This window comes from Phoca vitulina, unplaced genomic scaffold (assembly GCF_004348235.1).
Source record: "Phoca vitulina isolate PV1807 unplaced genomic scaffold, GSC_HSeal_1.0 scaffold63, whole genome shotgun sequence".
Classification (NCBI taxonomy): domain Eukaryota; kingdom Metazoa; phylum Chordata; class Mammalia; order Carnivora; family Phocidae; genus Phoca; species Phoca vitulina.
This window is the reverse complement of record NW_022589766.1, coordinates 9,024,080-9,051,565: the sequence shown is the minus strand read 5'-3', so window position 1 is coordinate 9,051,565 and position 27,486 is coordinate 9,024,080. Positions and strand designations below refer to the sequence as shown.

At 56.0% G+C, this 27,486-nt stretch overlaps 1 protein-coding gene across 1 annotated transcript; it reads right to left on the bottom strand.

The window, feature by feature from the left end:
• Positions 1-348: 348 nt before the first annotated feature.
• EHD3 (EH domain containing 3) lies at positions 349-25,668 on the bottom strand. The gene is made up of 6 exons (XM_032391570.1): positions 25,361-25,668; positions 16,437-16,613; positions 13,554-13,651; positions 5,817-6,229; positions 5,000-5,164; positions 349-2,543 (listed from the first exon to the last, which is right to left on the bottom strand). The coding sequence occupies exons 1-6, from the start codon at positions 25,585-25,587 to the stop codon at positions 2,016-2,018; spliced, it is 1,608 nt and encodes a 535-aa protein (XP_032247461.1). The 5' UTR covers positions 25,588-25,668; the 3' UTR covers positions 349-2,015.
• Between the last annotated feature and the right edge of the window lie 1,818 nt (positions 25,669-27,486).

Sequence of the window (27,486 nt, the reverse complement as noted above, 5' to 3'; positions counted from 1 at the left end):
TCCCTCTGCTGGACTTAGCACTCAGCTTAGGGGACGTGAGACCTTTTTGCCTTGGTCTTCCCTTGCCCCTTCCTTTCATGAGAAAGAGAACCCTGTGGGTGCAGAAGCAAGCCCAGAGGTTTGGGGATCCTCTCCACTCCAGAGTGGTAGGAAGTGGTGGTTCCATGAGGTCAGCCTGGAGAGCTCCTTGGCCTGGAGGCGTCAGGCCAATGGGATGCTGTGTATGGACGCTGGTTGTAGGCAGCCCGACCCTCCAAAGATGTCACCCAGAGCCCCAAGTAAGAACCCAGCCTCCTTCCCTCGGCCCCCCTCAGCCTCCTTCAGAATGATGCTCTGTGGCCAAGCAGGTACCAAAGGATAAATGTGCTGTATTAACATGAATCCTAATGACAAATGCACTGCAGTAGTAAGCACATCATAGATACATAGAATATTCTCTATATAGTCTTCATGAACATAGATATAAAATAAGTTATACTTGTTTCTATTTTCCATCACAGTAGGAGTACAGCATACAAAGTGATTGGTTCAGTGGCCACAAAGCAAGCCAAGGGAGAGACCATGAAGGAGGGCGTAGGGCACCGAGAATGGCTGGGGTATGCCAAGGACGCTGCCGAGTCGCCGGGGCTCCTGCCAGGGACCAGACCTCAGACCCCTCACGCTAGCCTTCCGAGAACTGGCACGAGGTCCCACGCGATGAGAGCCGGTGGCTGCGTTTGAGCTGGGATGATTCAGGCGCCAAGAGCCTCCGGCAGGCCAGCCCGCTCTCCCGGTGGCGCTGTCGGACTTCTGTGATTTTAGGAACGTGGGCTGCGTAGCCAGATGGCATGGTTTGCTTCTGTGATGGGACAGATGGCCAGACTGATGGTGCACCAAGTGCCGGCTGGCCCTCCTCCCTCAGCAGCCTGCCCTGGGAGGCTGAGGTGTGCCCCGCATGCTCGGCTTGTTCCCCGTGGTGCGGCGGCGGCTAGCAATGCTGGGATCGTGCACGCGTGGCCACAGCAGAAGGAAGGGTCTGAGGCTCTGGCTCTGAATCCTCTGTCTACTGCATGTGACCTCTGTGACTTTGGGAAGGTCACCTCAACTCCTCTGAGTCTCAAGCTCCTTATCTGCAAAGTGGGCGGGACTGAGGCTTACCTCCTAGGGGGTGGTGAGGGCCAAATGGGATAATGTATGTGAAGCGCCCCCCACAGCTCCCGGCACATGGGAGGGGCTGGATCAATGGCAGAAGGGTCTGAGCATCAGGGCTGGGTGAGAAAAACATGAACCTCACAAAATCTGTGGAACAAAGCCACTTGGACTGGCTTTGAGTTGAGGATTTGGGGCAATTTCTTTGCCTTCTTCCCTGCTAATTTGTTCTCTTTTCTCTCAGGGTCTGGGATTCTTTGACATGAAGTAGGGGTAGGGTTCAAGGACTGGTCTGCGCTGGCAGATGGAGTCTGAGCCTGGGGAAGCACAGAGCTCAGGGCCATGCCTCTTCAAGTCCGGGACCCGGCCAAGGATGCTTCCTTCTACAGCCCACCACCCCTGCCCCCTGCAGCAGCCCCTTCCCTCGCATCTCTCAGCCCTGGAGCACTGCTTCCCATGGGGAAGCCAAAGAGAGGGAGACAGCACTGAAAACAATGCAGTGCCGATTAAGCGAGAAGCCTTTTCCCTCTGCTCTGAGCCTAGGAATGTGGAGGCGGGTGGGCCACCCATGGGCGAGCGAACTGCCTCTATGGGAGAAGGCAGGTTTCCGGGTGGTGGGAGATGGGAAGGAAAGAAGCATGGAGATCTGGGCTTGAACCTGGGGCCCTGGGAGCGCTCCTCTGCTTCTACCAATGCCGAGAACTTGGTGATGTGTCCAAAGACCAGACTGGAAGCCTGGGGGACCCTGCGCCTCTCAGCTGCAGTGCAGTTCTCAAGATCTGCGTGTGCGAGTGTGTATGTGTGTGTGTATGTGTGTGTGTATGTATGTGCGTCTCCTCCTCTCCCATCTCCTCGAACCCCTGCCTGCCCTGAACCTCCTCCGTCCATCACTCAGCCACTTTCCTCTTCGATGGGGGCAGCAGGTGGGCGGGCAGCTCATTGGGCAGCTCGTGCCCCTCCAGCTTGACCTTGATGAGGTGGTTGGCCAGTGCGAACTCCTCGTCATCCAGCATGCCGTCCTTGTCAATGTCAGCCAGCTTCCAGATCTTGCCCAGCACGCTGTTGGGCAGCTTGGAACGCACCAGCTCCTTCTTGGCATTGGCACCTGTGATCTTGCCGTCCACTGGCGACAGGGTGTAGAAGATCTCGTCGTACATGGGCTTGTCCCTGGCCACCACCCACTCGGCGTCATCAATGCCCTCCCCGGCACCCTCCCCGTAGCCGTGCCCAAAGGGGCCGTGCAGGGTGCCCTCGAACGCTCCGCCCTTCACCATCTGGACGGGCCGCTGCGTCTCCTCCTGCCGCACCAGCACCATGAGCTGGGCGATGTCGTGGGCCAGCATGTCATCCACCACCTCCAGCAGCTTGCTTTTCAGGGGCTGGAATTTGCTAAAGTCCTGGGCCTGTAGCTGGTCCTGGGGAGAGGGAGAGAAAAGAAAGTGGGGGTAGGAGACCAGGGAAGGAGAGCTTTCCCCTTGCTGGGGATGCTGCCTTCTGCGAATGCTGGAATGTTCTCAGCTCTAGAGGCTAAAAAGCCGATCACAAAATAATGAAATACTGGAAGATGTGAGAGAGGAGGAGAAAAAAAGGCACACTGGCTCTGGGTGGAATTTTGCAGGAGAGAACAGGTGCAGGGGCTGGGGAAGAAAAGGAAATTGAACAAATACTGGTTTGCTCCATTTATCTGGATTCCCTTTAATGTTCTAGAAAACAATGAAATGTCTCTTTAGCTAGTTTTGGCTACTGAAGGGTGGTTCCTGAATGCTTTGTTCTCTGAGACCAGGGCTTGTGCGTCTCTCTGCTTTATCCGGGGTGGTTCCTGGGTACAGCAGAAGCCTCAGGGACAAGCACATCGAGTTCACTGCAGAAAAATTCAGAAAACACCCACAGCTGAATTTCAAGAGCGAGTGTTAGCTTCTGCATTTCTCACCTCCCTTCCAAGGCAGGGCCGATCCTGGGAGGGGAGTGGGGGCTGGAGGGTGGGGGTGTGCAGGGCAGGAGCAGAAAAGCCCTTCCTCCTGCCCTCCGGGCATAACCTCCCAAGGTCCCAGCCCGTCCACAGCTAGGTGTGTTTGGTGGGCTCCCAAACAGGCATCCTAATGTCTTCCAGGGGGCGCGGTGAGTAACCCCATCACCCCACACATGCCCCGCCAGGATGGCCATTTACGTGACTGGTTCAGCGTCCCTAACAACAGATCCTAACGTGGGACTGGCAAACAGATGAGAAGGTGAAATCATTTATGATGCGAAAGGATTCCTCACATTAGAAATGGGGTCGGATGGGCCCTTTCTTTTTTTTTTTTTACTTTTATTATTTTTGTTTTTTTTTAATGTTTTTATTTATTTATTCATGAGAGTCAGAGAGAGAGAGAGAGAGACAGAGGCAGAGGGAGAAGCAGACTCCCCGCCTAGCAGGGAGCCTGATGCGGGACTCGATCCCAGGACCCTGGGATCATGACCTGAGCCGAAGGCAGACGCTTAACCATCTGAGCCACCCAGGCGCCCTGGATGGGCCCTTTCAAATGTTATCTTCTCAAATGCTGGCTTGCAGATCATGACACTCTTAACAGAAAGAGAGGCTAAAAGTGGGAAATACTGTAAACCACAGCTGAGGGGCAAACCTGAATTATGTTCAAGTGATTCTGAAATCAGTAACTGGCTCCTGGTAAGTGGTTACGGGAATCAATGGATACATGGACAAATGTGTACTTTGAACGTCTATTTGTTTTCTTTCTTTTAGCACATAGGAAACTAAAAATGGCTATTTGCAAGTACACTGACGTTCTGAACCCCCAGTCTTACACTGAGAAACAAGTTCCCAAGCCCAAGATCAAAATCAGCAGCAGGAGCACAAACAATATTACTACTACATCTGTTGCTATTCTTAAAAAATTCCCTACTTCTTAGAAACTTTTTCTTTTCAAATAATTATAGAACCGTGAGATGTTGCAAAGATTGTGCACATAGGTAGGTCCCTGGTGTTCATCAGTCAGCTTCCCCCAGGGTGACGTCTTACCTAACTGGACGCTGCATTTTAAGAGCATAGTCCATGCCAGGCTCTGTGCTAAGCACCTTGCAAACATTATCGCATGGATGCTCATAACATCTATAAAACTGGGTGCTTCTGGAGCCTCAGACTACAGAAGAAGAGACAGAGGTTCAGAGAGGATCCAGTTAGTATGGTGTGGTGGTTTTCTGCTTGGACTGTGGGGACAGCCGGGAGGCTCTTCTACTAGCAGCCTGTGTGAACACCACTCTCAGAAAACTGCCAGCAATTAATTACAAAGGTTAATTACCTTTGTAAACCTCAGTTTGCTCATCTGTAAAAGGAGGATGAAAAGGTCTCCCTCAGAGGACTGCTTTGGGGAATAACATGAGAAACCAGGCGTTACGGCCCCTGGCCCAAGACAGAGGCCCGTGGTGTACCCCTAAGATGACAAGCTCCTGTGCAAACTTCTGCTTCTCTGTGGCTTGTGTCCCAGATTGCTCCCAAGTGGGAGCTCAGGAGTAGACGTAAGCACTTGAGGGTCTGGAGACCCTCCCATTTCACAGGGTCTCCTGGGGACTCCAAGCCTGTGGTGGCCATGATGGGGGAGAGGTCCTACACTGGAGGTATCAGGCCCCAAACATCATGGATGCCCCTGTCTCACTGGGAGCACTGGGGCTTTGTGTTCTCCCCGGGCCCAGATATGACACCTGCTGGGATACTGGCCGTCCAGCAGGGAGGGCAGACCTGGGGCCATCTCCTTGCCTTCGAATTCTGGGTCAGCTTCTATCTGGGGCAGCCAAGACTGGCCTTCTCCATTGTCAGGCCGCTCGGCCAGCTCGCATGACATTGTCCCTTGCCCTGGAGCCCCAGAGCCCCAGTTACCTGCATCCTCTTCAGGTTGGGAAAGTCCCCAGGGGAGATCTGGTGCTCCCGCTCGATGCGGCCATAAATCTCAGCCAGGTTGTTCACCAGCTCCTTCTTCTTATTCTCTTTTCCGAACACCGATGGCATCTCCTTCTTCAGGGAGCTGATGATGTACGCGTGAACCTGACACATAGGGGCAGAGAGAAAACTTCAGATCCATTCCTTCCCTCCAGGGTGTGGCTCTCACCCATCTCTTCCCACGAATCCCTCCTGCTGTTACTTCTGCAGTCATTCCTATTTCACCCCCTCGCCCTCGCTTGTCGCTTCCAGCGGGGAGCTGTTTTCCTAGATCACAAGGGAAGAGTGAGATTACGGGGAGGTTAAGGTAAAAGGCAGGACTAGGGATGGTAATACTGCTGATGGGGTTGGTGAGGAGGAAGATGACGACGACAGCTAACATTTCCAGAGCACTCTGAGGATGCCATGCACTGTGATGGAGGCTGCTCCTTTCCTTATTTTACTCTGTCCTCCCACCCTTTCATTGTAGAGCCATGGAGACAGGCACAGGGAGACCTCCCAGGGCCGGGATCCACAGTTCGAGAACGGTGGAGGAGGGCTCCAACCTGGCCACCTGACACCAGGGCCTGTGACCATAACCACCAGGCTATCCTGCCCCCAGCTGCCCGAGTGGGCACAGCTCGTGCCCACGAAGCAAGGGCTCGAGGACGTTGTCAGGCGGGCAGGCGATGGCTCAGGGTTGCGGGTGGCGGCCCCCCACTCTCGCAGCTGACCCTCCCACCCCCAACCTGCACATCTCCTGGGGGGACAGCCTCACCTTGGCCAGCCTGGCTCTCTTGATGAGGTCGTTGAGCTTGCGCAGGGCAGCATTTCGGGGCAGACTCTGAATATCTCTGAACAGGTCCTGCTCCTCGGCCTCGAAGAGCTTCCGGTTGTCGGGGATGAGAAGGGGGTGGGACCAGAAGGAGCCGATGTAGACCCGGATCACCTCCGGGGTGTTCACAATCTTGCCCAGGGACCACATGAGGGCGCCATACACCCGCATCAGCTGCTGAGTCTCGATCTGGTCCGCCTTGTTCAGCACCACCCGCATCTTGTCCTCGTGGTTCTTGAGGGCCTTGATGACCTCGGAGAACTCGTCAGAGATGTCCAGCTTGTGGGCGTCAAAGAGCAGGATGATGCGGTCCACCCGCTCGGCGAACCACTCCAGGACAGCCGCGAAGTCGTACCCTGTGGCAGAGGGACAGTCAGGAGGAGGGGGGCTCGGGGCACAGGGAGGGGTTCAGGCAGAGGCAGCCAGGCGCCGTGCACAGAACACAGTCTTGGGAGTCAGAGCTGGGTTCCAGTCCCCACGCCTCCACATGCTTGCTATTTGACCTTGAACATGTTACTCAGTGTCTCTGAGCCAGTGTTCCCTCACCTATAGACGGGCACACTAATAGCGCCTAATTCATGGAATTCTAAGGACCAGATACACTCGGAGCCCAGCACGTAGTTGCTGTTAACATCATTGTTCCCATGCAGTCTTCTTCTTCAGGCGGAGGGGCCCTCACCATTCAGGGACGGGGCTCAGGAAAGTGCTTCAGGGCCAGGCTGTGCCCAGCAACGAGGTAGGGGCTGGGTCAGTGCCACCGAGAGACTGTGGCACCGTGACTCAGCCAAGACCACCCTGCTTATAGGAGGCAGCCGCTGGAGCACGGTACCCAGCTCTCCAATCCTGAGTTCAGTGCTTGCTCCGGCTGGCAAGACGTTCACCCCCACAGCCCCCTGTGAGATAGGCAGGGTGAGGAGTCCCACTCCCACTTTCCGGAGGAGGAAACAGCTTCAGAGATGAGGTGACAGTCAAATAGCCACTGAGGGGCAGGGGCCAGGACTGGACGGGGCCACCTGGGCCCTGGGCTCCCTGCAGGCCGGAGGGCAGCTGTCTTGCACCTGGCCACCTCCCTGCCTCCCTGCCCTGCCCTGCCCTCCCCTCGGCCCAGGCCCAGCTAGCTTCTCCCACAGAGTCCAGGAGGCCTGTGCCTTCCTGCTTCAGGTGAGCCTGCTGCCTGCACCCCCTTCCCTGCTCCCCTCTGCCCCTCCCTCCCAGGCCTGGCTATTTTACTCTTCCCTTCAGCCCAGCCAGGTGGAGGGCTGCTCTCACCTCCCAAAGGCAGTCCCTCAGAGCTGTGGGCAGGAGTGGGGCCAGAGGGCTCAGAGACGCAGGACAACCCGATCCCCTTGCCCCAAGCCCCACCCTGGGAAGCAGGCCACAGCTTCGCTGCTCTGGAGCCCAGACCCAGCAGGCCTGCCCTCCTTGGTAGCTGGGGAGGGCAGCAGGGCTCATTCCCCAGTCTGGCGTGACAGGACTGTGGCTGTGGTGTGCAGGCCGCCGGCAGGGCGGCCCTGAGAGCATGCTGCTGCCCCTGTAAGCAGCCCAGAGCAGCCCATCCTACCGGCTGGGCGGCCGGAGCCTGGCACTTTACCAACAAGGAAGGGGAGGCTCAGAGAGTGCACATGGCCGTGTGGCGGGAGGGGGCAGAGCCAGGATCAGAGCTCATGTCCCCCCCATCCTGAGTCAGGCCCTCTTACCACCCCTCCACGGGCTCAGGAAAGCAAAGAGACCAGAGAAGCTGTGGAGAAAAGAGGCTCCCCCCAACCCCAACTCTCTCCACTCCTTGATGGCACCAGCCATGCAAGAAGGGGCTCAGCTGCCAAGGCTTGAGGGGGAGTGGGGGCAATTCGGGGTGGGAGGGGCAAAAGCAGCACCGCCCCCTGCCCTTTCCTATCCCCTTGCCTGGGGGAGGTGCCCCTCGGTGTACTCAGGATGTGCTCTGAAGTGGTCACCTGAGGAGCACTGGCCTGGGAAGCCCACTTTGGGTTTCTGGTCAGCCGTTAACTAGCTGTGTGTTCTTGGGCAAATAGCCTTCTGTCTCTGGTCCTTGGTCTCTTTGCCTGTCAAAGCAGGGGGGCTGGACTGGAAGATCTCTGAGCTTCTCTTCTCCCTGCTTCTAAGACTAGACGTGGAGGGCAGAAAGCACAGCAGGATGGAAGTTGGGGACACACAAGGAAGCCATTGCAGGACAGGGAGAAAGAAGGCTCGGGGTGGGGCTCTGTCTTCACCTTGGGGTGCCTGTGTGAAGTCTGCTCTGGGGACTGAGGACAGGCGGACAATTCTGGGAAGATTTTCGGGGATTTTATAAGCCCAGAGGCCTCCCATTCACCTTCCCGCTTTTGTGAATTCTGCGTGCTCTGACAGGTGCTATCCAATCACGAAGTTAGCAGCGCCAGGCGCCTTCTCCCCAGGTTTGGCTGTGAGGACCCTGAGGATCGAGCAGTGCGGGCGTGGCCTTCCTGTGGAGCTCAGCTTCCTGCGCCCAGCTGTTCAGAACCTAGCAGCCTCCAGGACAGGTCACTGTCTCGGGACTGGGCTTATGCACAACCAGGAATGGGAGCATCTGAAAGGCACGGGCTGGAAAAGGGCATGGGACTAGGTCTCTCATTTACTCTTTGTGTGGCCTTAGCAAATCTGAACCTTGGTTTTCTCAGCTGTAAAATGGGGAGAATAACACCTGACCAACAAGGGGTCAGTGGTAGAGCCCATGGCAATAGGATCTAAGAGTAGAGGGAGGGCTTGGATCAGTCCGGAGGCTCTGCCCTAACTTCCAGGGTGACAGGCCCCCTTCCCTGACATGGTCTCCGGAATGGCTCTGAGACCCCCCAGCAGGAGCTCCTGAGCACCTGCAGCAGCGCAAGGGCCCACGACATATGAACTCGTAGCTGGAGGGAGACTCAAGCCCTAAGAGAATGAGCGGCAAAGCTGGCCGTCCCGGAATCCCTGGGCTGATGGGTAGCCAGTCTGCTGGCGCCCAGAGATCTGATCTGCAGGCATCAGGCCCAGAGACCAGGCAGACTGCGGGATCTGAGGCTCTCCCCACTAACCCCCAGGGTCCAGAGGACGGGAAAGAAAGCATTTCTAAGTAATGCCAGGCAGGAGGAAATCAATGAGACAAGCACAGTAAGCAAGGCAACTCTTCAATCACCCACGGGCTTCCTGCAGTCTGCAGTGAAATACAAGAGAGCTGACAGCATATTTCTTTGTATGTTCTGCCACACCATCCATTTGAACCTCCTAAGTGTCCACCTGCCAGGAGGTACACGGGGCACACACATCTTACAGGGCAGGGAGGGGACAGAGAGCTTCGGGGCTGGCCAAGCTCACACGGGCGGGACTGGAACCCAGGCCCTTGCCTCCTGTCCACACTCCCTTCTTAGGCAGAGTCACGTGTGAGGCTGGAGCTCAGAGGACTGAGCGCATGAAAGGTCCCATCTCATCCCCAAAGATCTCTTTTGAGATTTAAAGACATCTTAGCAAAAGAGAAATAAGAGTGCTTCAATTTTCAAAATGTGGGAAGGATTCAGATGACAGGGAGGAACAGATGTCACACTGTGTGCCTCCTAGAGGTAACCTTGAAAGCGGCCAGGCAGACGCCGCACAGGCCTCCGAGGACCACGAGGCTGCCGGTGAGCCCTTGTGACGGGTGTCAGGACTCGGCTGCTTGGCCCCGCGTGATGGCCCCCACACAGCCACATGTGGGCAGTGTAACTCTGGGGCCCAGACGTCCCTAAGTGCGGGCCCCGCTCCGGTCAGAGTCCAGGGACGGGCCAGGGACATGAGGCTGTAAGGACCAATGCAGACCCTCCGAGGTTCCCCCAGGGGAACTGCAGATGAGAGTCTGCCCCCTTTCCACTCCCTGCGCTCTTCCTGGGCAGGAGATGATAATATGCTCAAAAGCCGCTACACTGGGAATCAGGAGACCTGAGTTCCCATTCCAGCTTTATGGCCTGGGCGTGGGTTTTACCTGCTGTGGCCCCGCTGAGCTCACCTGTACAGGAAGGGGTCCCCTTGGAGGGATGTGAGCTCCACGCCCGAGGGGTGGCTTTTCTAGGTGGGGCCTGCGGGGATTTCCAGCTGAGAAGGAGCCAGGAAATGTGGTTCCCAAGTGTGAGGACACTCAGGCTTCCGGAGCCCTCCCACTTCGGCTGCATCCTTGCTTCTTCCCAGTAATGAGCCCGGGGCTGGGCACATCCTGTCACTTCCAGGAACTGGCTCCCTGCCCCTCTGCTGCCCGTCCCAGTGCATCTTTATCCAGAGACATGTGCTGGCCTGGGACCTCCTGGACTCAGGTTCCCGGATGTCCCCTGCTTCCTCTCTCCCCCTAACCCCCCCTCCCCCCAGGCCTGGGCAGAGAGGCCACACCCTGAGAAAGGACCACACTTTTTCCAGCTCTAGCCCAGGGCTGGAGGGCTCCTTCCCATGAAGCCTGAGGCCTGGGGAGCCCTCGGGAACAGCTCACTTTCCAGCATGTGGCACCCTGGGCCCACCAGGCCAGAAACAGCTCTGTGCAGATTTGATAATGTGGCCCCTTTTTGCTGGTGACGCAGCACTGTACCTGGTGCGAAGCTCAGGGGATGGAGCATGGGCTGGATTTCAGGCTCTACGCGCCTCTCTGCCTGGTGATCTTGTGCAGTGCCCAGTCTGCCGGACTCCCCACGGGGCCCTGTCCTGTCCTGAGCTGGCTGGGGAGGGGAAGAAGCACCGTATCTGTGGTGCAGCCAAATCCAGAGCTTGGAGGGCCCCAGGCAAGAAGCCATACGGAGAGCGTTTGCTTCCGTGCACTCGCTTGTGTGTGTGTGGTGGGGTCGGAGGGGGTGTGGGTGTGTGTAGATGAGAAGGTATACATGTGTGTAGGCAGAAACTGGAACTACTAGGTCCTATGGCTGATTGTGAGCAAGGATGGGAGAGGCTCTGCACACTGGAAACTTTCCTGATATCTGAGGGTGTCCGATGCCCTCCCATCCCTAGGCTCCTTGGGGTGCGGAGGGCAGCACTGCCCCAGGCTGGCAATACAGTGCCAGTGCCCAGCTCCCCGCTCTGGTTTTCATCACAGGCGGCTTTTGTCAGCAGCTGCATTTATAGTATGAACTCAGGAAGGCAGAGAACAAACTGGCTTATGTAACCATTCATGGGGCCATCACTTCTAGAGGTCAGTGTGGGGTAGGAAGGGGTAGGAAGGACAGGCAAGAAAACCAAGCAACCAACTTTGCCAAGGGCAGCCCCCGAGGTCCAAAGATGAAAGCAGGAGAGAACATACAAGAACAGGAAAAGAATGGAATGGGACAGGAGCTGAGGAGGGCAGATGTCCCTGGAAGCAGGGCTGCCACATACAGCTGCACAGGCCGTGCACTGTACAACCGCAAGGGAGGCCATTCACACAGATCACCCCGGCAGTGTTTAACAGGGAGCCCTAGCTGGCAGATAATGGGGAAAGAAGGGAGCTCACTGTGATCCAGGCCCAGAGCTGATGTCTGTGTTTTCATTACCATCTGTAAACCTCACGAGGTCATGTGATGGGTATCATTAACCCTTGTCACACAAGGGAACACAGGCTCAGGGAGAAAATGTGACCTGTTAGGACCCATCCTAGTTCTAAAACACCCTAGAGGCCAGAGTCCTCTCTGGACCCACTTGTCAGGCTGCATGGCCTTGCATGATGTGACCCCCGCCCCCCCCGGCTCCCTCCTGACCCCCAGGCGGTTCAGACTGAGAAGCTGTGGCTCTCCTGAGCCTTCTTTGAGGAGACCCAGGCCGCCAGTGTGAAACAGTGAAGCTCCTTTAGGCCTAAACTCAGGGGGACCCCCGATGAAACTGGGGTGGCGGTGGGGAGGGGCTGGTAAGGAGGGAGGGAGTGTTTAGGGAAACAGAAGCCAGACAGAGAGCCGCCCAAGCCTCCTCTCCACAGGGCTCGGACCGAGCACCGCGGGGCTCACGAAGGCCCGGAGGAGAGGGCAGGCGAGCCTCTCTTCCCAGGGCCGTGGGTTATAGGTCTCCAGACAAGCTCCTCCTCAGCCCCTGCACTGCCAGACAGCCCAGAGGTAGGGAGCCCGAGCCCAGGCTCCCCAGACTCCCTCCATCGATATCTGCTGATTACACGGTGTGGTAACACGGGCCCCTCCTGCCTGGCTGCCTTCGTTCCCCCCCTTGTCCCAGGGGTCACCTCCTCAGTGAAATGGGGGGCGGGGGAGGCAGGGCTTTCCTACTGGGGCCTCGGCCTGGCCCTCGTCCCTCCTGCTGCTGAATGAGGTCCTGAGGCACCGGCTCTGTCTTTGTTGCAGGACAGACCAGGGTCCTCAGGCCCTGGAGCGGGCTGCGGACCTGAGGGCCTCTCCCGCTGTCTTCCCCATCTACCCGCTGCCAGGCCTGGCTGCGCCCACTTACACGGCCATGGTGGCCCCCACAGGGCCGAGCTCGGTACACAAGGAGGCACATGGGCCTCCTTGGCACAGCCATGGGGGCACTGGCCTGTCGCCCGCGAGGCAGTGGGCTTTCCTCCCTGGGGCCCAGGAGCCTGGGACTCAGCAGGTGCCGGCCCATGAGGGTCATGCCCTTGGAGGAGGGGGCTTCCGGGCCCCATCACGCTGGCCCAGACATGCCGCAGGACAGATCTGGGCTGGCTGCAGAGCGCAGCGGGCCAAGGCCCATGCGGGAGGGCAGTAGACAGTCACCTAAGGCCACTGCCCAGAGAAGCCTGCCAGTCCCAAACCCTTTGTTCCCGGAGGCTGCCTTCTGCGTGCAGACTTGGCTCCAGCCCAGCTCCTAGCTCCAGGACTGGGGCGGGAGCGGCTTCCCTGCTTTGCTTGCCAGAGACACAGAAAGGGCAGGGGGCTACCCAGGGCACACGGCAGGTGTGGCAGGAGAGGCTGGGGTGGGCGGCCAGGAGCCGACGTGAGTTTTGGACAGCATCATTGAGCATTCTAGAGCTAGAAAAGACCAGTGATGATGATCTGTTTACTCAGGTTTCCTGAGCACTCGCTATGTGCCCGGCAGAGCTTGCTGTGTACCTGTATTTAATCCTCAAACAACCCTAGAAGGTAGATAGAATCAATTCCCCCTATTTTACGGGTGCATCACTGAAGTAAAGAACCCTGCCCGAGCTCGCTCAGCTAGGATGTGGCAGAGGCAGGCTTAGCTGCTGGCCGTCTGGCACCCGTGTTCTGTCTCCTCGCTGCCGTGCCCAGTGACCTCCCGGTGAGCAGTCGCCCCATATCTGTCCGGGGTGAACAGTTTTCAAAGTGCTGTTACATACCCAGCTCCCTACTCTCCCGCCCCAGAGCGTGCTCCCATCCTCACGTTCCCGGGCTAAAGCTCTCTGCAGGCATTCGCCCTCCCTGCAGACGGCAAGCTTCCCAGGCCGGGGACTATGGGAACTTCAGAAGCAAACCAGGGTCTGGCCCACAGTCGTGCCTCTTGCAGAATGAATAAACCCAATGAAGTAAGCCAGATGTTGATGTCTCCTTTTACAGATGAGAAGACTGAGGCCAGCTGTCTCCTAAGCGAGGCCCGAACTGTCCTCTGCCCCCTGCCTAGGATCGTTCCACATAGCACATGAAGCAGTGCCAGCTCATCAAGGTACAGCAAGGACTGGGGGTCTATCTCATAGGCTGGAAGCAAGGGAACATACCAGAAAGAACATAGCACAGGGCCAGAGCCAATCCTAGCCGGTGCCTCGCTTACCTCGGCTGATCCTCTGCTTCTCCCCAGAGAGGATGCCCGGAGTGTCGATGACGCTGATGCTCTCCAGCACGGGATTGGGCAGCTGGGCACACACGAACCTGCATGGGGCGACAGCAAGGATGCGCTGTCCTCTCGTTGGCTCTCACGCACCCTCGCAAGTCCCAGCCCTGGGGCGGAGGTGCAGAAGCCTAGCTGCCTTCTCATGCAGACTCCCAGGCTCCGGGCCAGACTCAGCCCCAGCACTAGGCCCAGGAGCTGTATTTTGAGGAAGCTCCCTGGGTGATCCTGAGACAGCTGCAGTCCTCCACTTGTGAACCCCTGCTGTCAGGGACCCTAACATGTCCAAACCTCAATCTCCACCCCCAAGGAGCACAGCCTCGTGGGGAGAGGAGGTGTGGCCCGGGCAACCACAGTATGGGGTGAAATGGGGCCAGTGCTCTGAGGGAGGTCAGGGGAAGGGCTCGGGAAATCCAAGGTGGAGAGATGGCTTCCAGGCATGGCTTCCTAGAGGAGGCACGGGAGCTGGCCTTCATGAATGGCTTGTGCCACCTAGGAATATTTATTTGGGCTTCCAGATGCCCTGCTATCAAGATAGCGGTCAAGCCTTGTTAAAGGAAATATTTCTAGGATTGCATCCTGAAGTCTCAAAATACAAATTGGTAAACCTAACTTAGGTCCTTCTTACTTCAAGCCTTCTCTCTTAGATGCCAGTTTTGGTGGAAACTCATAAGGTGTCTTATTCTCTGCGGTACACTGGGCCCCGCTGCCCAGTGAGGTGGCAGCAGAGATGCAGGGGAGGGGAGCAGGCCAGAGATGCAAGGAAGAGGGCAGCAGGGGAGGCTGCGCAGAGGAGGCTGGAGTGGCCAGGGTGGGGCTGGGTAGGGTGGCGGAGGCCCCTCCAGCCTCCTCACGAGGGCCTTGAGAGATTCGGATTTTATACTGAGGGCAACAGAAACCCATTTATGCTGAGGAACATTTTAAGCAAAAGAGTGACTCAGTCAGATAGGATGGTTGTCAGCAAGCCCGGTTCGGTTCATCAAGTATGTGTGGAGGGCTTGCCCCATGCCCGGCGCTGGACTAGGTCATGGGGTGGGAAAGTCCATGACAAAGCCCCTGTCCTATTGAGGCCCATGGCTTCCATTATTCCCAAGGCCCAGCCTCATTCTGGTCCTTAGGCTCTATGGCCCATTCAAGTAGTCTACGAAAAATTCCTCATTTTGCTGAAGCTGGCGTGACCTGGGTTTCAGACACTTGGTGACCAGGTGGTCAGGTGCACGGGGCTGGTGTCTGGGGCGGGGGCTGTGGCTGAGGCTTCCCCCAGGCTGAGCTCCTGGAGTAACAGGGGCAGGGGGCTGAGGGTGGGCCCCACTGAGGGGGACACCAGGGCACGGGAGCCAGAGAGAAAGGGGACAGAGCAGACTGGAGAGGGCCTGGCCAGGGAGGCAGGAGGAGGGCCAGGGAGCTGAGAGGGAACAGGGGTCGAGAGGGACTGATAGCCAAGAGAGGCGGGGTAAGGAAAGGGAGGGAAGTGTCCACAGCCCCTGATCACTGAGAGGTCAGGGTGACCTTCCCACGGGTGCTGTGATGGGGAAACAGGGAGAAGTGAGGAGGTGAAGTGTGGAAACTTGGCTGTGAAGGGACGTGAGAACGGGGAAGAGCTGGTAGGGTCTGCTCAGCTCCTGGGCCTCTGGAGACAAGCTCAAGCCTCACAGCGCCCTGTCTTCCGGTCCCAGGGCTCCTGCAGCGAGCCGTATTCTTTCCTTCCTCTCTGCTTGTTGGGTTTTTCCCCCCACTTTTCTCTACATAAAATGTCCTTTTCCCCCACCCTTTCAGCATCATTTCACTCATCATTGAACACCCACGTCCAATGCCAACTTTTCCACAGAGGCTTCATCAGTCCTCTTGCCTTGGAGAAGGATATTTCTCTTACGCTATTTCACAGATGGGAGAAGTGAGGCACAGAGACATTAGATAATCTAAGATGCATGGTGCTCTTTGGTAGGACTTTGACCCAGGACCGTCTGAGGCAGAGCCCATCGCCCTTGCTTTCACTCTACATACCTCCTATTAGAGGCAGTAGGTCACACTGTTCAGGTGCGATGCGCACGCAAGCTTGTGGTGCGCATTTGTAGCACCAGGTGATCGGGGTCAGCATGCGTCCTGGTGAAGCAGAATAATGACGGGAAGCCAGGGTCAGCTTGCCACGCACCCCCTACAGCTTTCATTCCTCAAACGGACCCAACGACCCTGGTGTCTGCAGGCTTACACTTGTCCCAGGGGAGGAGAGGTGACCTGTCCAAGTCACACGGTGAGTGTAGTAGGAGAGGCAATACTCACACTCAGCGCTCCCGCCTTCAGCCCCAGGTTCCTTCCATCCAGTAAAGACAATGTCCAGGAGCAGAGAGGAACCTTCCTCTACCTCTTTCCAGTTGGATGCAAATCCCCTCTGTAGTCCAGCTGACCCCCGAACAATAAGGGGTGAGGAGCGTCCATCCCCCCAACCTACACCGCACAGTGGAAAATTCGCATGTAAATGGACCCACGCAGTTCACACCCGTGTTGTTCAACGGTCAACTGGATAGAAGAGAGCTGGGACCGACACGGTACAGCCCTCTCTGCTTTTATTGGAGGGAGGTGCAGATTAGGGGGATGTGATTTAACTGGTGTATCCTTCCCAGCTCCACGATCAGGAGGAATTAGCCCAGATTCCTACATCCCTAATCAGTGGTGACTGACTCAGTTACACTCCCAGCAAGAAAGGGACAATCAAGAGACAGTGGTTATGGAGAAGGCACTGAGGATCCCAAGACGCCGTCCCTTCCTTCTCAAACTGCAAGAAGAAGAGGAGAGAACGCTTAGGATGAGTGTTTTCAGAGCACGCACCTGTTCAAGAAGGCGTTGCCGAAGGCGTTCAGCTTCCTGAAAGGCTTCTTAGGATCCACCACCAGCGCGTTCCCAGGGATGATCCCCTCCACCTGTCCGTGCATCACAGCGATGAAGGAGTCAGTGGTCGGCTCGGGCCCAATCCTCATGCCGGGGAAGTCCTGTTCCAGGAGGTACCTGGCGGAAGGGACACAGCCATCAGGCAGGGGTTCCGTTCGCAGAGCAAAGCCGCACCTCTGCCACGGGCAGGTGGTGATGCGAGTCACGGCAGAGGGCAGGTGAACAGCAATGACATTTCATGGCAGGGACAGATTTCCACGGATGGGGAATCCAAAGACCTCTGTGGAGGAAGTGGGATATTAGCTGAATTTAAAATATCTAATCTGTGCTTCTTGGTTTTTATCTTTTTCCCTCCCCGAAATCAGTAATTGGGGCGGGGCAGGGAGAAGCAGGATTTGGATTCAGCAATAAGCACGGGTTGAGACTGAATCCTGCAGAGTACAGTGGACTTTACAACGAAGGTCCCTTGCTCAAGTACCTGCACAAAGTCAAGGTCAGAATGAGACCATCCATAGACTCTGATGGCTTTCCATAGGTCTGTATTTCTTTATCTGGTTAGTCAGTCATTTAATATAAAATATAAAAACACCTCCCACATCATACAGTGTGAAGGGCCCACTGTGAAAAGTCGGTCTCCATCCCATCTAAGACTGTTGGTCTCGCCCTCTAGTGTCAGGACTAGGCTGTGGCTGGAGGTGGCAGGTGTCTCTTTCTGCTCTTCTCCAGGTCTGGGAAGGGAGAGCCCAAGGCCCCTGCTCCTCTCCACAGCCCCTTTTAGAAGTCAAGAGCAAACATGGTGAGCCCAAGAATGAAGAGAAGGAAGGTGGAAGCCTCCTGGACCAGTGGTCCTCAGCCCTGGTGGTACATTCGAGCTACCATCCAGCTCCAGCTAATGGTGCCCAGGCCCCACCCCCAAGGTCCTGCTCTGCTGGCTGGGGGGAGAGGGGGGAGGCCTGGCCACTGGTCCTTTCTAGGAACTCCCTTGTTGATTCTAAGGTGCAGCCCGGGTTGACAGCCTGCTCTAGACCAACCTTCCCATTTCACTGATACAACCACTGACATTCAGTAGCATTTCCACCTGCCAGACATCACACTGGTCACTAGGAGAACATTATCTTCTTCGGGTTTCACATCGGCCCTACAGGCAGGTACTGAGGGAACTGAGGCTTAGTAGCGTTATGTGGCTGTCTCCAAGTTAAACAGCCAGTACCCAGGAGGTCACCCCTGGCCGCACTGGAGGGTTTTCAGTTGCCCTGGGAAGCCCCTCATCTTCCTCCAGGACGGCCCAAGAATCCAGGTGTGAGGGCAGGATCTTCTCCCATCAGAGGACCATTTTGAGAGCTGGCCCTTGGGTTGTGATGAGAATAAATGACAACAGGTGCACACTTGGACAGCACGTCTGGCTTTCTCAAACACACCTTCTTCAGGGCTTCAGTGGCGAGGCAGGGAATCTCAGCAGCCCGGGGCCAGCGACCTGTTTCTCTAACCATGAGGGATATGCCCTTCAGAAGGGAAACTCACCCCCTTCCTCCATGACAGGGGAGATTACAGTTCTGATTTATTAAGCACCTGTGATGTGCCAGACGCTGTTCTAGACTTTCCAGGGATTATCTCATTTCATCTTCATATCTCGGATGTGAGCACTATGATTTTTCTCATCAAATGGGTCTAATAAGAAAACCCACCTCATGGGGTGTTCCGAGGGTCATGTCAGCTACAGAACTTAGGCACTTAAACTACCGGCACCGAGATTCCCAGTCATTGTGAAAAGGAGGAGACAGAGGGCAAACAATGTGCCCCAGGATATGTAGTCAGTGAAGAGCAGAGCTAGGATTTGAACCTCAGCACTCGGACTTGAGAATTCATGCTTCTAACCACTACATGCACGGTCTCCTTTCCTGCCTTAGGTCCCTGGACCAGGAAACGGGAAAGGGCTGAGCCCCACAGGGGACCAGAAGGAGGAATGGGACAGGAAGGCCACGGAGGAGTATGGTTTGGCAGGAGGCTGGCCAGGGGCCAGGCCTTGGGGGAAAGTTAGGCTTCGGTGCCCACAAACGCAGGAATGTATTCATCTCCATAAACACCCACCGCTGGGGTTCACAGCTCAGTCTCCACGAGTGGGATGCAGCACCCAGAAGCGGTTGCTATGGGTGACCAGAGCAGGTCCAGGCCCACTGGCTCTCCAAGGCCCTTCTTGGAACCTGAAGCTGCCTTATGAGAGTCACGGCTCTGCCCGGGAAGCCCCATGCATTCTTGCCTGTGGTGGTGGGGGGAGGGGAGGCACCTGTCCCGCGTGTGCTTGGGGGAGAAGCCTTAGCAGGGCCCTCCCAGCAGAGCGTGTGGCGGTTGTGAGTCTGAGCCTGGAGCAGGGTGCTGGATGTCATCAAAGGCCCCGGGGACAGCTGACACACAGACGGGTAGAAAGAAACAGGCTCGAGACACACAGGAATGCCCAGCCTGCAGAGGGCCAAATGCTGTGACGAAGTATCTTCCGGACATGGGCGCCTCAGATTACAGCCCCAGGAGAGACGCGGTGTACCAGCCGATGAAAAAAGGGTGACGCTTCCCAGCACAACAGGGTCCACTTCCCAGGATGTTCCAGAGCCACAGCCTCAGGCGGCCAAGCAAGGGCCTGGCGACTGGGCCTGCTGTCCTGCTCTCTCAGCTAAACCCACGTGACCCCCAATTTGCTGACCACACATGGGCCTGGAGAAACACAGAATCCAGTGAAGCCACCAGCAGGTCCGGGGACACAGCCGGGCTGGGCAGAGAACCCAGGGCTGGGTAAATTCTCAGGGACATTTGGGTAGGGCTTGCAGCACCGAGTGCCCCCTTAACAAAGCCACCACTGTGTCCAGAAAGGAAAAAGCTATTGAGGGATCTCATGGCTGCTTCTCCATGGGCAGTGATACAGATTCCCTCTGTTCCAGGCGAAAGCATTCCCACAGCAGTGTAAAAAAAGAAAAGGTAATTCAAGCCTGGGTGGGAGTGGCTGAGATGGGGCCACACAAGAATACAGAGGGACGGGCAGGCCGAGCACCAGTGGTGTGGCAGGTGTCCTTCTGGGACCTTCCCCCAAATGCCGTCACTTCATCAGCCCCGGAAGTGCCGTGGGATGGCGGCCTTACTCCGTGCTGCAGGTGAGCGAACTGAGAGAGAGGCGGCCCCCCTCTGGGGCCAAAGAACAATATTCAGAGGGGCTAGGAGTGGAAAAGATTTTGGTACAGCTCCCCCGCCGCCCCCTGGCCATCCAATGCAAAATTAATAAATACTACACTGTAATAGAGGTGCCAGGAAGTCCCACGCAATTCTGATTTTTCCCATGAGGACAATTTTTCTTCACATCTTTTAAAGCAAATTATTTTCTAGCATTTCCCTCATTTTTTGTGTGTGTCCTGCTTGGCTGGCAATCTAGGCATGTGGCCTGCTTTACTGGTGACCTAAGCATCCAGGGTAAAGGCAGGGAGCCAAGAATCTTAACCCAGTCTGCCTCCAAAGTATCCATGTCTGCAACAGCTGGGCCAGACCTCGGGCTGTGGCTCTTACTTTGCGTATCTTTAGACTCTAAATGCACAGGTCACTTTCTGCTCTGTGTTACAGGTATTTGTGTTGTATACCTGTATCTTTGGTCTCTCCAAGCCTTGGGTTCTTAGCTTTGAAACAGGGTCAAAACAGTAATACTGGGGCATCTGGGTGGCTCAGTCGGTTGAGTGTCTGACTCTTGATTTCGGCTCAGGTCATGATCTCAGGGTCTTGGGATTGAGCCCATGTTGAGCTCCCTGCTCAGTGGGGAATCTGCTTGAGATTCCTTCACCGTCTCCGTCGGCCCCTCCCCCTGCTCCTGCACATGCGTGCTCTCTCTCTCTCTCTCTCAAATAAAATCTTAAAAACAAAAACAGTAATACTCTGTTGGGTAATACTTGTTTCAGGAGGTTTTAGGGACACAGGAAAGCACCTCATAATCACAAAGTGACATAGGAGATGGGAGACCCTTGATGGCCATGCTGCGGGCTGAATCAGCTCTGCCATGGGACAAAGTGACCTCAGCACAGAGGAGCCCCGTGGCCCACTAGCCTCCCTTTCTTGTGCCCACCCTGTGACAGGCCGCCTGCCCAGTCCACGACCGACCCAGCACCGCCCACAGTCCCCTTCCCCACTCCTCTTCAGCCCTTGGAGGTAGAGGCAAGATCCTCCACTCCCTCACTTCCCTCCCCTTTCCCTCCCCCACCTGTGGGTGGGGCTGGACAAGAGCTCCCCCCACCCTCCTGAGGGCCAGCCTCTAAGCCTCTGCTTAGAGAATCAGCTAGAAAGAGGAGAGTGAAGGATAAAGCCCCAAGCGCCGTGTCTGCAATGTAATTGGTGCTACATTGGTTCTTTCCCTTCCTAATCGGGAGAGAGACCCTACAAGGTGGTTGCTGCTAGTCTCACGTCAGAGATGAGGAGGCTGGCGTTTGGACAGGTTAGGCCTTCCTGACGAGGTCTCTTGGCCAGTACTGGTAGGGCCTGGATTCAGCTAAGCCAGCCTGTGTTCTTTCCATGGCCTTACCCCACTGTCAGTGGGAATGGGATGGAGGCCTTTCTCCAGAGGTCCCCTCCTGCCAGTAAATGCTTCTCCTGATGACCTCCAGACACCGGAAGTTCAAGGCAGATCTGAAGCCAGACCTGAGGCAGGTGGACTCATTCCTCTGGCCTAGGGCTGTCTGCTCCCTTGAGTAACACTCAGGTCTTGTAAGAGGTGGGCAGAGTCCCACCCACCCCCACTTAGGGACCAGTAGAACACAGCCCCGACAGAAGGGCGTCCACTGACCACAGTGGGAGGACGGGAGTGAGATGTTGCAGGGACTGTGGGTGGCAGGACAGACCCGGCAGAGGTCAGGGGGTAGACCTGGAACGGTGGCCCCTTTCCCTAGTCCTTTGGCTTTCTGGAGGATCATCTTTCACATGGTGGAGATGCTGTAAAGCCAGGGATGAGGCCTGGGCAGTGGAGACGTCGGGGTTGTGAGGAAAGATGGCGTAACCCAGCCAAATGCTGAGTCACCTTCGTGGGAGGACGCAGAGAGCTCCCTGAGAAGTGTGGGAGGTCCAAAGGGCCCACTGAGGAGCCCCCCCACCTCAGCCCGTGCTCATACTTGAGAGTCTGAGTCCCATTGTAGAAGGGCCTCAGGTCCTCACGACCAGCCCAGACCTCCCTGTAGAGGCCCAGGCAGCTTCGCTCTGGCAGCCTCAGGCCGCACACTCCATCCCCTGGTCCTCTACTTGAGCTCTGCCGCGGCCGGGCCTCCCTCCCAGCCCACCAGAGCGCTTGGGCCAGCCCCAGGCTCTGGGACCGCCCGCCATGCACCTTGGTGACCAGGGGGCCACGGGTGCAAGGGAGCGGGGGGGGGGGGGGGGGCTGTGGGCCAGGGAGAGGAAGAATGAAGGGGGGCACACAGCAGAGGCTGAGGAGGGCTGCCAGGGCCAGAGGGACACAGAGCTACTGTCCCCAAAGAGGCAGGCTGTGTGGAGGCAGCAGCCAGCAGGCCAATTTATTGTTTATTTTATTACTCTGGGTTGCCGGGCCTCAGGCCAGGGAAGTTATTTCAGGCAGAGATCAGAGCACATTAATTAGTTATTAGAAGAATGTCCCTTTCTGCATGTTCTTCCTGAGACGAGAAATAGATGCCGTGGCAAGTACCTATAACTGAAAGTGGATGGGCAGTCGGGAGGCAAAGGGCCAAGGGCCAGGAAATGAAGAGGCAGGTCTTTGTTTCCGAGGGAAACGTCCCTCACAGGTTCAGTCCAGGGACAGGAGTTGCTGCGAATCACTGTGCTCAAAGCAAGCAGCAGGGGCGGGAGAGGGCGGGGGGCACTCTGGGCTACCCCAAGGGGGGGCCTTCTTCGCTCTGGGGAAGGGGTGTTGCATCAACTCACTCTCTTGGAAAGCAACTCAGAAATAGGATTCTTAACATCCAAATTAAAAAGCAGAAAAATTTAAAAACGCAACGAAACGGTACAACCTTTGGCCCAGTGATTTCACTTCTGGGAATCTCTGAGAAAACAGTCCAATGTGTGGAAAAACATGCATAGAGGTATTCAGAGTGATTCTGCAATAGCAAAAAATTAGAGATGACCTAAAGCATCCAAAACAAGTGGGCTGGTTAATGAATAATTGCATACACATACAGCGAAATATCATACAGCTCTTAAAAATAATGCTTACCAAGATTTTTAAAGTTACAGGAAAAAATGCTCCTTTTCTAAGTGAAATAAATTAGCACACAGAATTACATTACGGCATGATCTCAATTGTGTTATAAAATAGCTAAAAACACTGGAAAGATAGATATATAAATATCTATATCTATCTATATACATGATATTTAAAATGGTTTCCCCTGAGTCGTGGGCTTATGGGTGATTTTTTTTTTTTCTTCCTCCTCAAATTTATTCTTGTCTACGTTTTCCAGTGGGAGGAAAAATAGCTGTTTAGTGGGTTTAATGAAAAGGAGGAATATATGTAATTTGGTTTTGGAGGACTTCCCCATGCTCCAACCCCTCCTACCCTGCTGCTGGACTCTCCCTCGAGGGGGGGATGGCTTTTGATGCTGGAGCTAAATTCAGTTACTTCATGAGTGGGGAGGGAGAACCCTTGTACTTGGAGGATAAGAAAGCGAGGGATCTGCCTCTCCCAGCCTTCCTGTCTCCCTCAAATAAGGAAAAATCTATGGCAGCTCGACTCTGCCACTCTCTTCGACCCAGTTAACAGCCAGCGTGACTCAGGCAAAGCCAGGAGAGTGTCTCAGGCAAGAGGTACTTACGTCTGCCTCTCCAGGATCCTGCCTCCCGCAGACACTCGCCTTTCCCCACCTTCCCTCCCATTCTGTAAACATTTCCTGGGAGCCTCCAGGAGCTTCCACCCCAGGCGAGGCCCCCCAGGGAGCTAAGGCACAGTTGTAAGATCTGGTGCTACCGGAAGGAGAAGCTCTACATAATGTCCTGGGAGTTATAACCCAGGTGTGTCCAGAGGGCTAGGGAGGGCTGGTGCAAGGGCAACGAGCCATCTGTGAATGGCCTGCGCTTCCCGTGGGGCACAAACCAGGCCAGCTGGAGGACAGGGATTACAAAGGAAACCTGGTACAGAACCTAGGGAGCTCCGGGAGTGCTTTGGCAGCAAAGGCTGCTTCATGAACCAAGGGAAATGGATTCGATCAGGGGTTCTCGCTCTGAGATTCTATGTCAATTTGTGCATTTTTGTGTACATGGATGTGCATTTTCCTAAAGATAGGGCCACAGCTTTCGACAGATTTTCAAAGGATATATTAACCTTTTAAAAAGTTAAGAAAGCAATGGATCAGATCCTTTGCTAAGAGCCCTTGTCATTCTAACAACATAAGATATCCAAAGCCAGTAGCTTCCCACCCCCCACCCCCGGCACCTAACTTCTTTAGAAATCACTCAGCCCCTCAAAGCCGCTGAGCCCAAGGCTGTCCACCCCACAAAGGCAACACCGATCTGGTGTTCTGTTCAGACATGACGTGTTAGCATGGTGCAAGCCCTGCTCCCAGAATGCTTGGGTACAAGCTTGGCGTCAGAGAAAATTAGTATCTAGAAAATTAGTAACCAGACTGTTAACTTTTCTGCTCTCCTTGCCGAACAAAGCACAGTGCTTTGCATGTTGCAGGTGCTCAGCTAACTGGAATGGAAACAAGATTTGATCTAAATGGAAACAAGAGCACCCTGCTTTGAAACCTCCTGCAGGAGATGAGCACCACTGATTTTGGGGGCCGCTGCCCCCGTAGCCACACTACAGGAGTCCGACTCAACAGAGGGCCACAAAGCACCTGCAATAGCTTGGCAATGACTGTAAATGAGGCCAAAGGAAACCGCCTGGCCTTGGGGGTTGTGTGGACTGAGGACTGGAGAGAGGCCTGTCCTGGAAAGATAGGAAAGATGGTCGTCACTCTGGTGGACAATGTACAGACCTCTCTGAGTGCAGGGTGGACAAGCTGACTCCTTGAGTTTCCCTCTGGCCCTAGGATTCTGTAATTCAAGGGAATAGATGACTCACTCTCAGCGCCACGGGCATTTAGCCAAGCATCTCCTCCCATGCATCTCAGCATCCCAGGTGGGCCTCCTACTCAGTTACATGGCTTCGGGCGGTCACTTAACCCCTCTACACCTGCCAAGTCAAGGGGCTGGATGAGACCCACCCGCCCATGTCCCTTGCACCTCTAAAAGACGTTAATGTTATTACTGAGCCATTAAGATCAAACAAGGGAAAAGAAAAAAACATTATGCTTCTGACACTGCTTCTGTCCAGTCTCCAAGAGATCTATGTAGGAACTCTGCTCGGAGAAGGAAACTGATAAAAAGGACTAGTGACCCTGCCCCAGCAGGGGCTACAGAGTCCCCAGCCCACCTCCTCAGCTGCAAAACCCCCACGTGAGTGGCTGAGCCCTTTAGAAGGCAAGGGAGGTGGTCCTGGCCATGAAGGGCTTGCCCCTAAAAAGTGAGGGTGTGAGGCACCCCCAACCAGCCTAAGGTGCTCTTGTGACCAGGAGTTGTCTCACTGGGCCTCCTGGGCCTCAGTTTCATCATCCACAAAATGGGGAGAATACGGATGGCCCTGAACTTCTTCAAACCGACCTCTGGAGCCAAGGGCTAAGTCCAGCAGCGAGGCACTAGGTAGGAAGGGGTGGGGGACCAGCAGTGAAATGAGGGGGAGGGGGGAGGTAAGCTTTGGACACACACACAGCAGAATGTCTTCAGCGCCCTCCACGGAAGGCTTCCCGTTTGTCCCCAGGCAGGAGGGGCCCCCAGGAGTGAACGGAGGCCGTAGGCGCTGGGCGGCGGGGTGGGCTGCCAGGGCCCCGGGGCCGGCTCACCTGATGAAGGTGGTCTTCCCAGTGGAGTACTGGCCCACCAGCAGGACCATGGGCTTGTTGTCGAAATCGGCATCCTCCAGAGCGGGCGAGTGAAACTCGTGGAAGCGGTAATGCTCTTCCAGGGGCAGCAGCTTGGTCTTGTAGAGTTTCTTGAGCCCCTCGCTCACCGTCTGGAAGACCTCGGGGTCCTTCCGCCGGCGGTCATCGGAACCCAGCCAGCTGAACATCGCGGCCGCCCCTCGCCCCCCGCGCGCAGCCCCGCGGCCGGCGCCCTCGGCTCCCGGGGGTTAGAGGCCGCGCAGGGCCGGCCCGCAGCTCCGAGCCGCGCCGCCGCCTCACGCGAGCGCCGGGCTCGGCCGCACCATGGCCTGGCGCGCGGCGCGGGGAGGGGGGGCGGTCCCTGGGGCGGCGGGAACGCACCCGGCCCGAGCTCCTGGGGCCCAGCCCAGCGCCCCCTGCCAGCAGCGGCCAAGGCGGGGTGGGAAGGAGAAATAATCAGAGCGGGGCAGAAGGGCTGCGATCTCGGAAATTAAAGTCAAACCTGCAAAGAAACTGCCAGATGCCGGGGTGCGATGCCGGGTCCCCGACCTGCCCCTCCTCTCCCCCGACCTCTCCAGCCCTGGCCCCGGTGCGGCGAGCGGATGCTGCGGCTCGGCTCCTGCGCGCCCGGCCGGCTCAGGAGGGGCGGCGGCGTGGCCCAGCCCGCGGACAGCTCAGCAGCCGCAGCCGCAGCCCGCAGCCCCAGGCGCCGGTTTAAATGCCAGCCGTGCAGGAAGCGGGCTCGCGGAGGAAGTCCCCGAGTACTGGCAAGGCCAGCCGGGCCCGGCACCGAGAAGCTGAGCAGGGCGCCGCCATGTGTGTGGGCAGGCGCTCCGCGCGGGGGACCGGCGACCGCAGCCTGGGAAGGGAGGGATGCTGAGTCCTGTGGGAACGCTCCGGTATTTCGGTCCGGGCCTCTGGAGGTTTGATTTGGGAACAGCGCCCTCTCAGGGACAGCCGTGAAGACAGAGCTGACCCGCTCCACCCTCTCCTTGCTTTTGAATAGCCTAGCCTTTCCTTTAGTTACCGAGGCCAATGCCTTAGGAAGACAGGTACTCTAGCATCTGGGAACATTTTCCTTGGGGCGTGGAAAGAAGAATCCGATATCAGGTTACACAAAATGACCACAACTGTCAATACCCAAACTTTTTGCTAGATCTAGAGTGAAGTCAAAACCATTCCCATTCATTCATTCATTCATTTGTCCATTCCTTCCAGTAAAACAAAACAAAACAAGCAAAACTCCCACAGGTGGTGAGTGGGTCTTATGGGGCAGACACAATTATGGTGACTGTGGATACACAGTTAATCACAAAGATGAGCACACACAGACTCTCCCTCGCAGGAGCTCCTTTCGGGGTGAGCTGTAAGGAGGAACCATGAGCAGAGGGCCATGGGTGCGCAGGGGGAGGAGGCATTCTTTTTGTCTGTGTGATCTGAGGAAGGCTTCCCAGAAAGCAAGACCATGTCCTGGATCCTAAATGATGACTCCTCAGAGAAGCAGAGAAGACATCCCAGACCGTGTACAGGGCTTTGCAAAGGCTTGGGAAGATGGAAGAAGTCAGAGTAAACAGTTTCTATATCTAGAGTATAGGAGGGTGGAAGGGAGTGAGCGAGGCCAGTGCAAAAGGCTTTGCTTGCCAGAGCAGGAATCATATAGGAAATAGGGACCCGATAGTACTGGTATTACTAATAACTGTTAACATTAACTAAGCGCTCAGAATGTGAAAGGGGCTGGGCTAAGCTCTCATCGAGCATCTTCCATTCACCCTTCATGGCAGCTCTGAGGCAGAACATATTCTTTCCAGTGCTGCACCAAGGACAACAGGGTGGTAAGAGTTGGCCACGTTAGGCAAAAGGGGTGGCATTGTCTGTAGGGCATTTAAACACAATAATAAAACCAACTCAAAGTCAATCTGCTTTATATTAGCACCATTCTAAACCATGCCAGTGATAAACTCCTCCCCACCAAGGTGGATGGCTCCCATACACTGCCTTCCACAGATGAGGACACAGTATGCGAATGGTCCAGGCGGGACTGCTGATGCTGGGAGCAGTCAGGGAGGGGCTGGAGAGGCAAAAGAGGC

Coding starts and splice junctions, on each gene's coding strand:
- EHD3 (XM_032391570.1), bottom strand. CDS start 25,587: ATGTTCAGCTGGCTGGGTTCCGATGACCGCCGGCGGAAGGACCCCGAG. Junction 6,230..13,553: donor GAAGCAGAGGATCAGCCGAG/GTAAGCGAGGCA, acceptor CCTCTGCCACAG/GGTACGACTTCGCGGCTGTC. Junction 5,165..5,816: donor AGAGAGCCAGGCTGGCCAAG/GTGAGGCTGTCC, acceptor CCTATGTGTCAG/GTTCACGCGTACATCATCAG.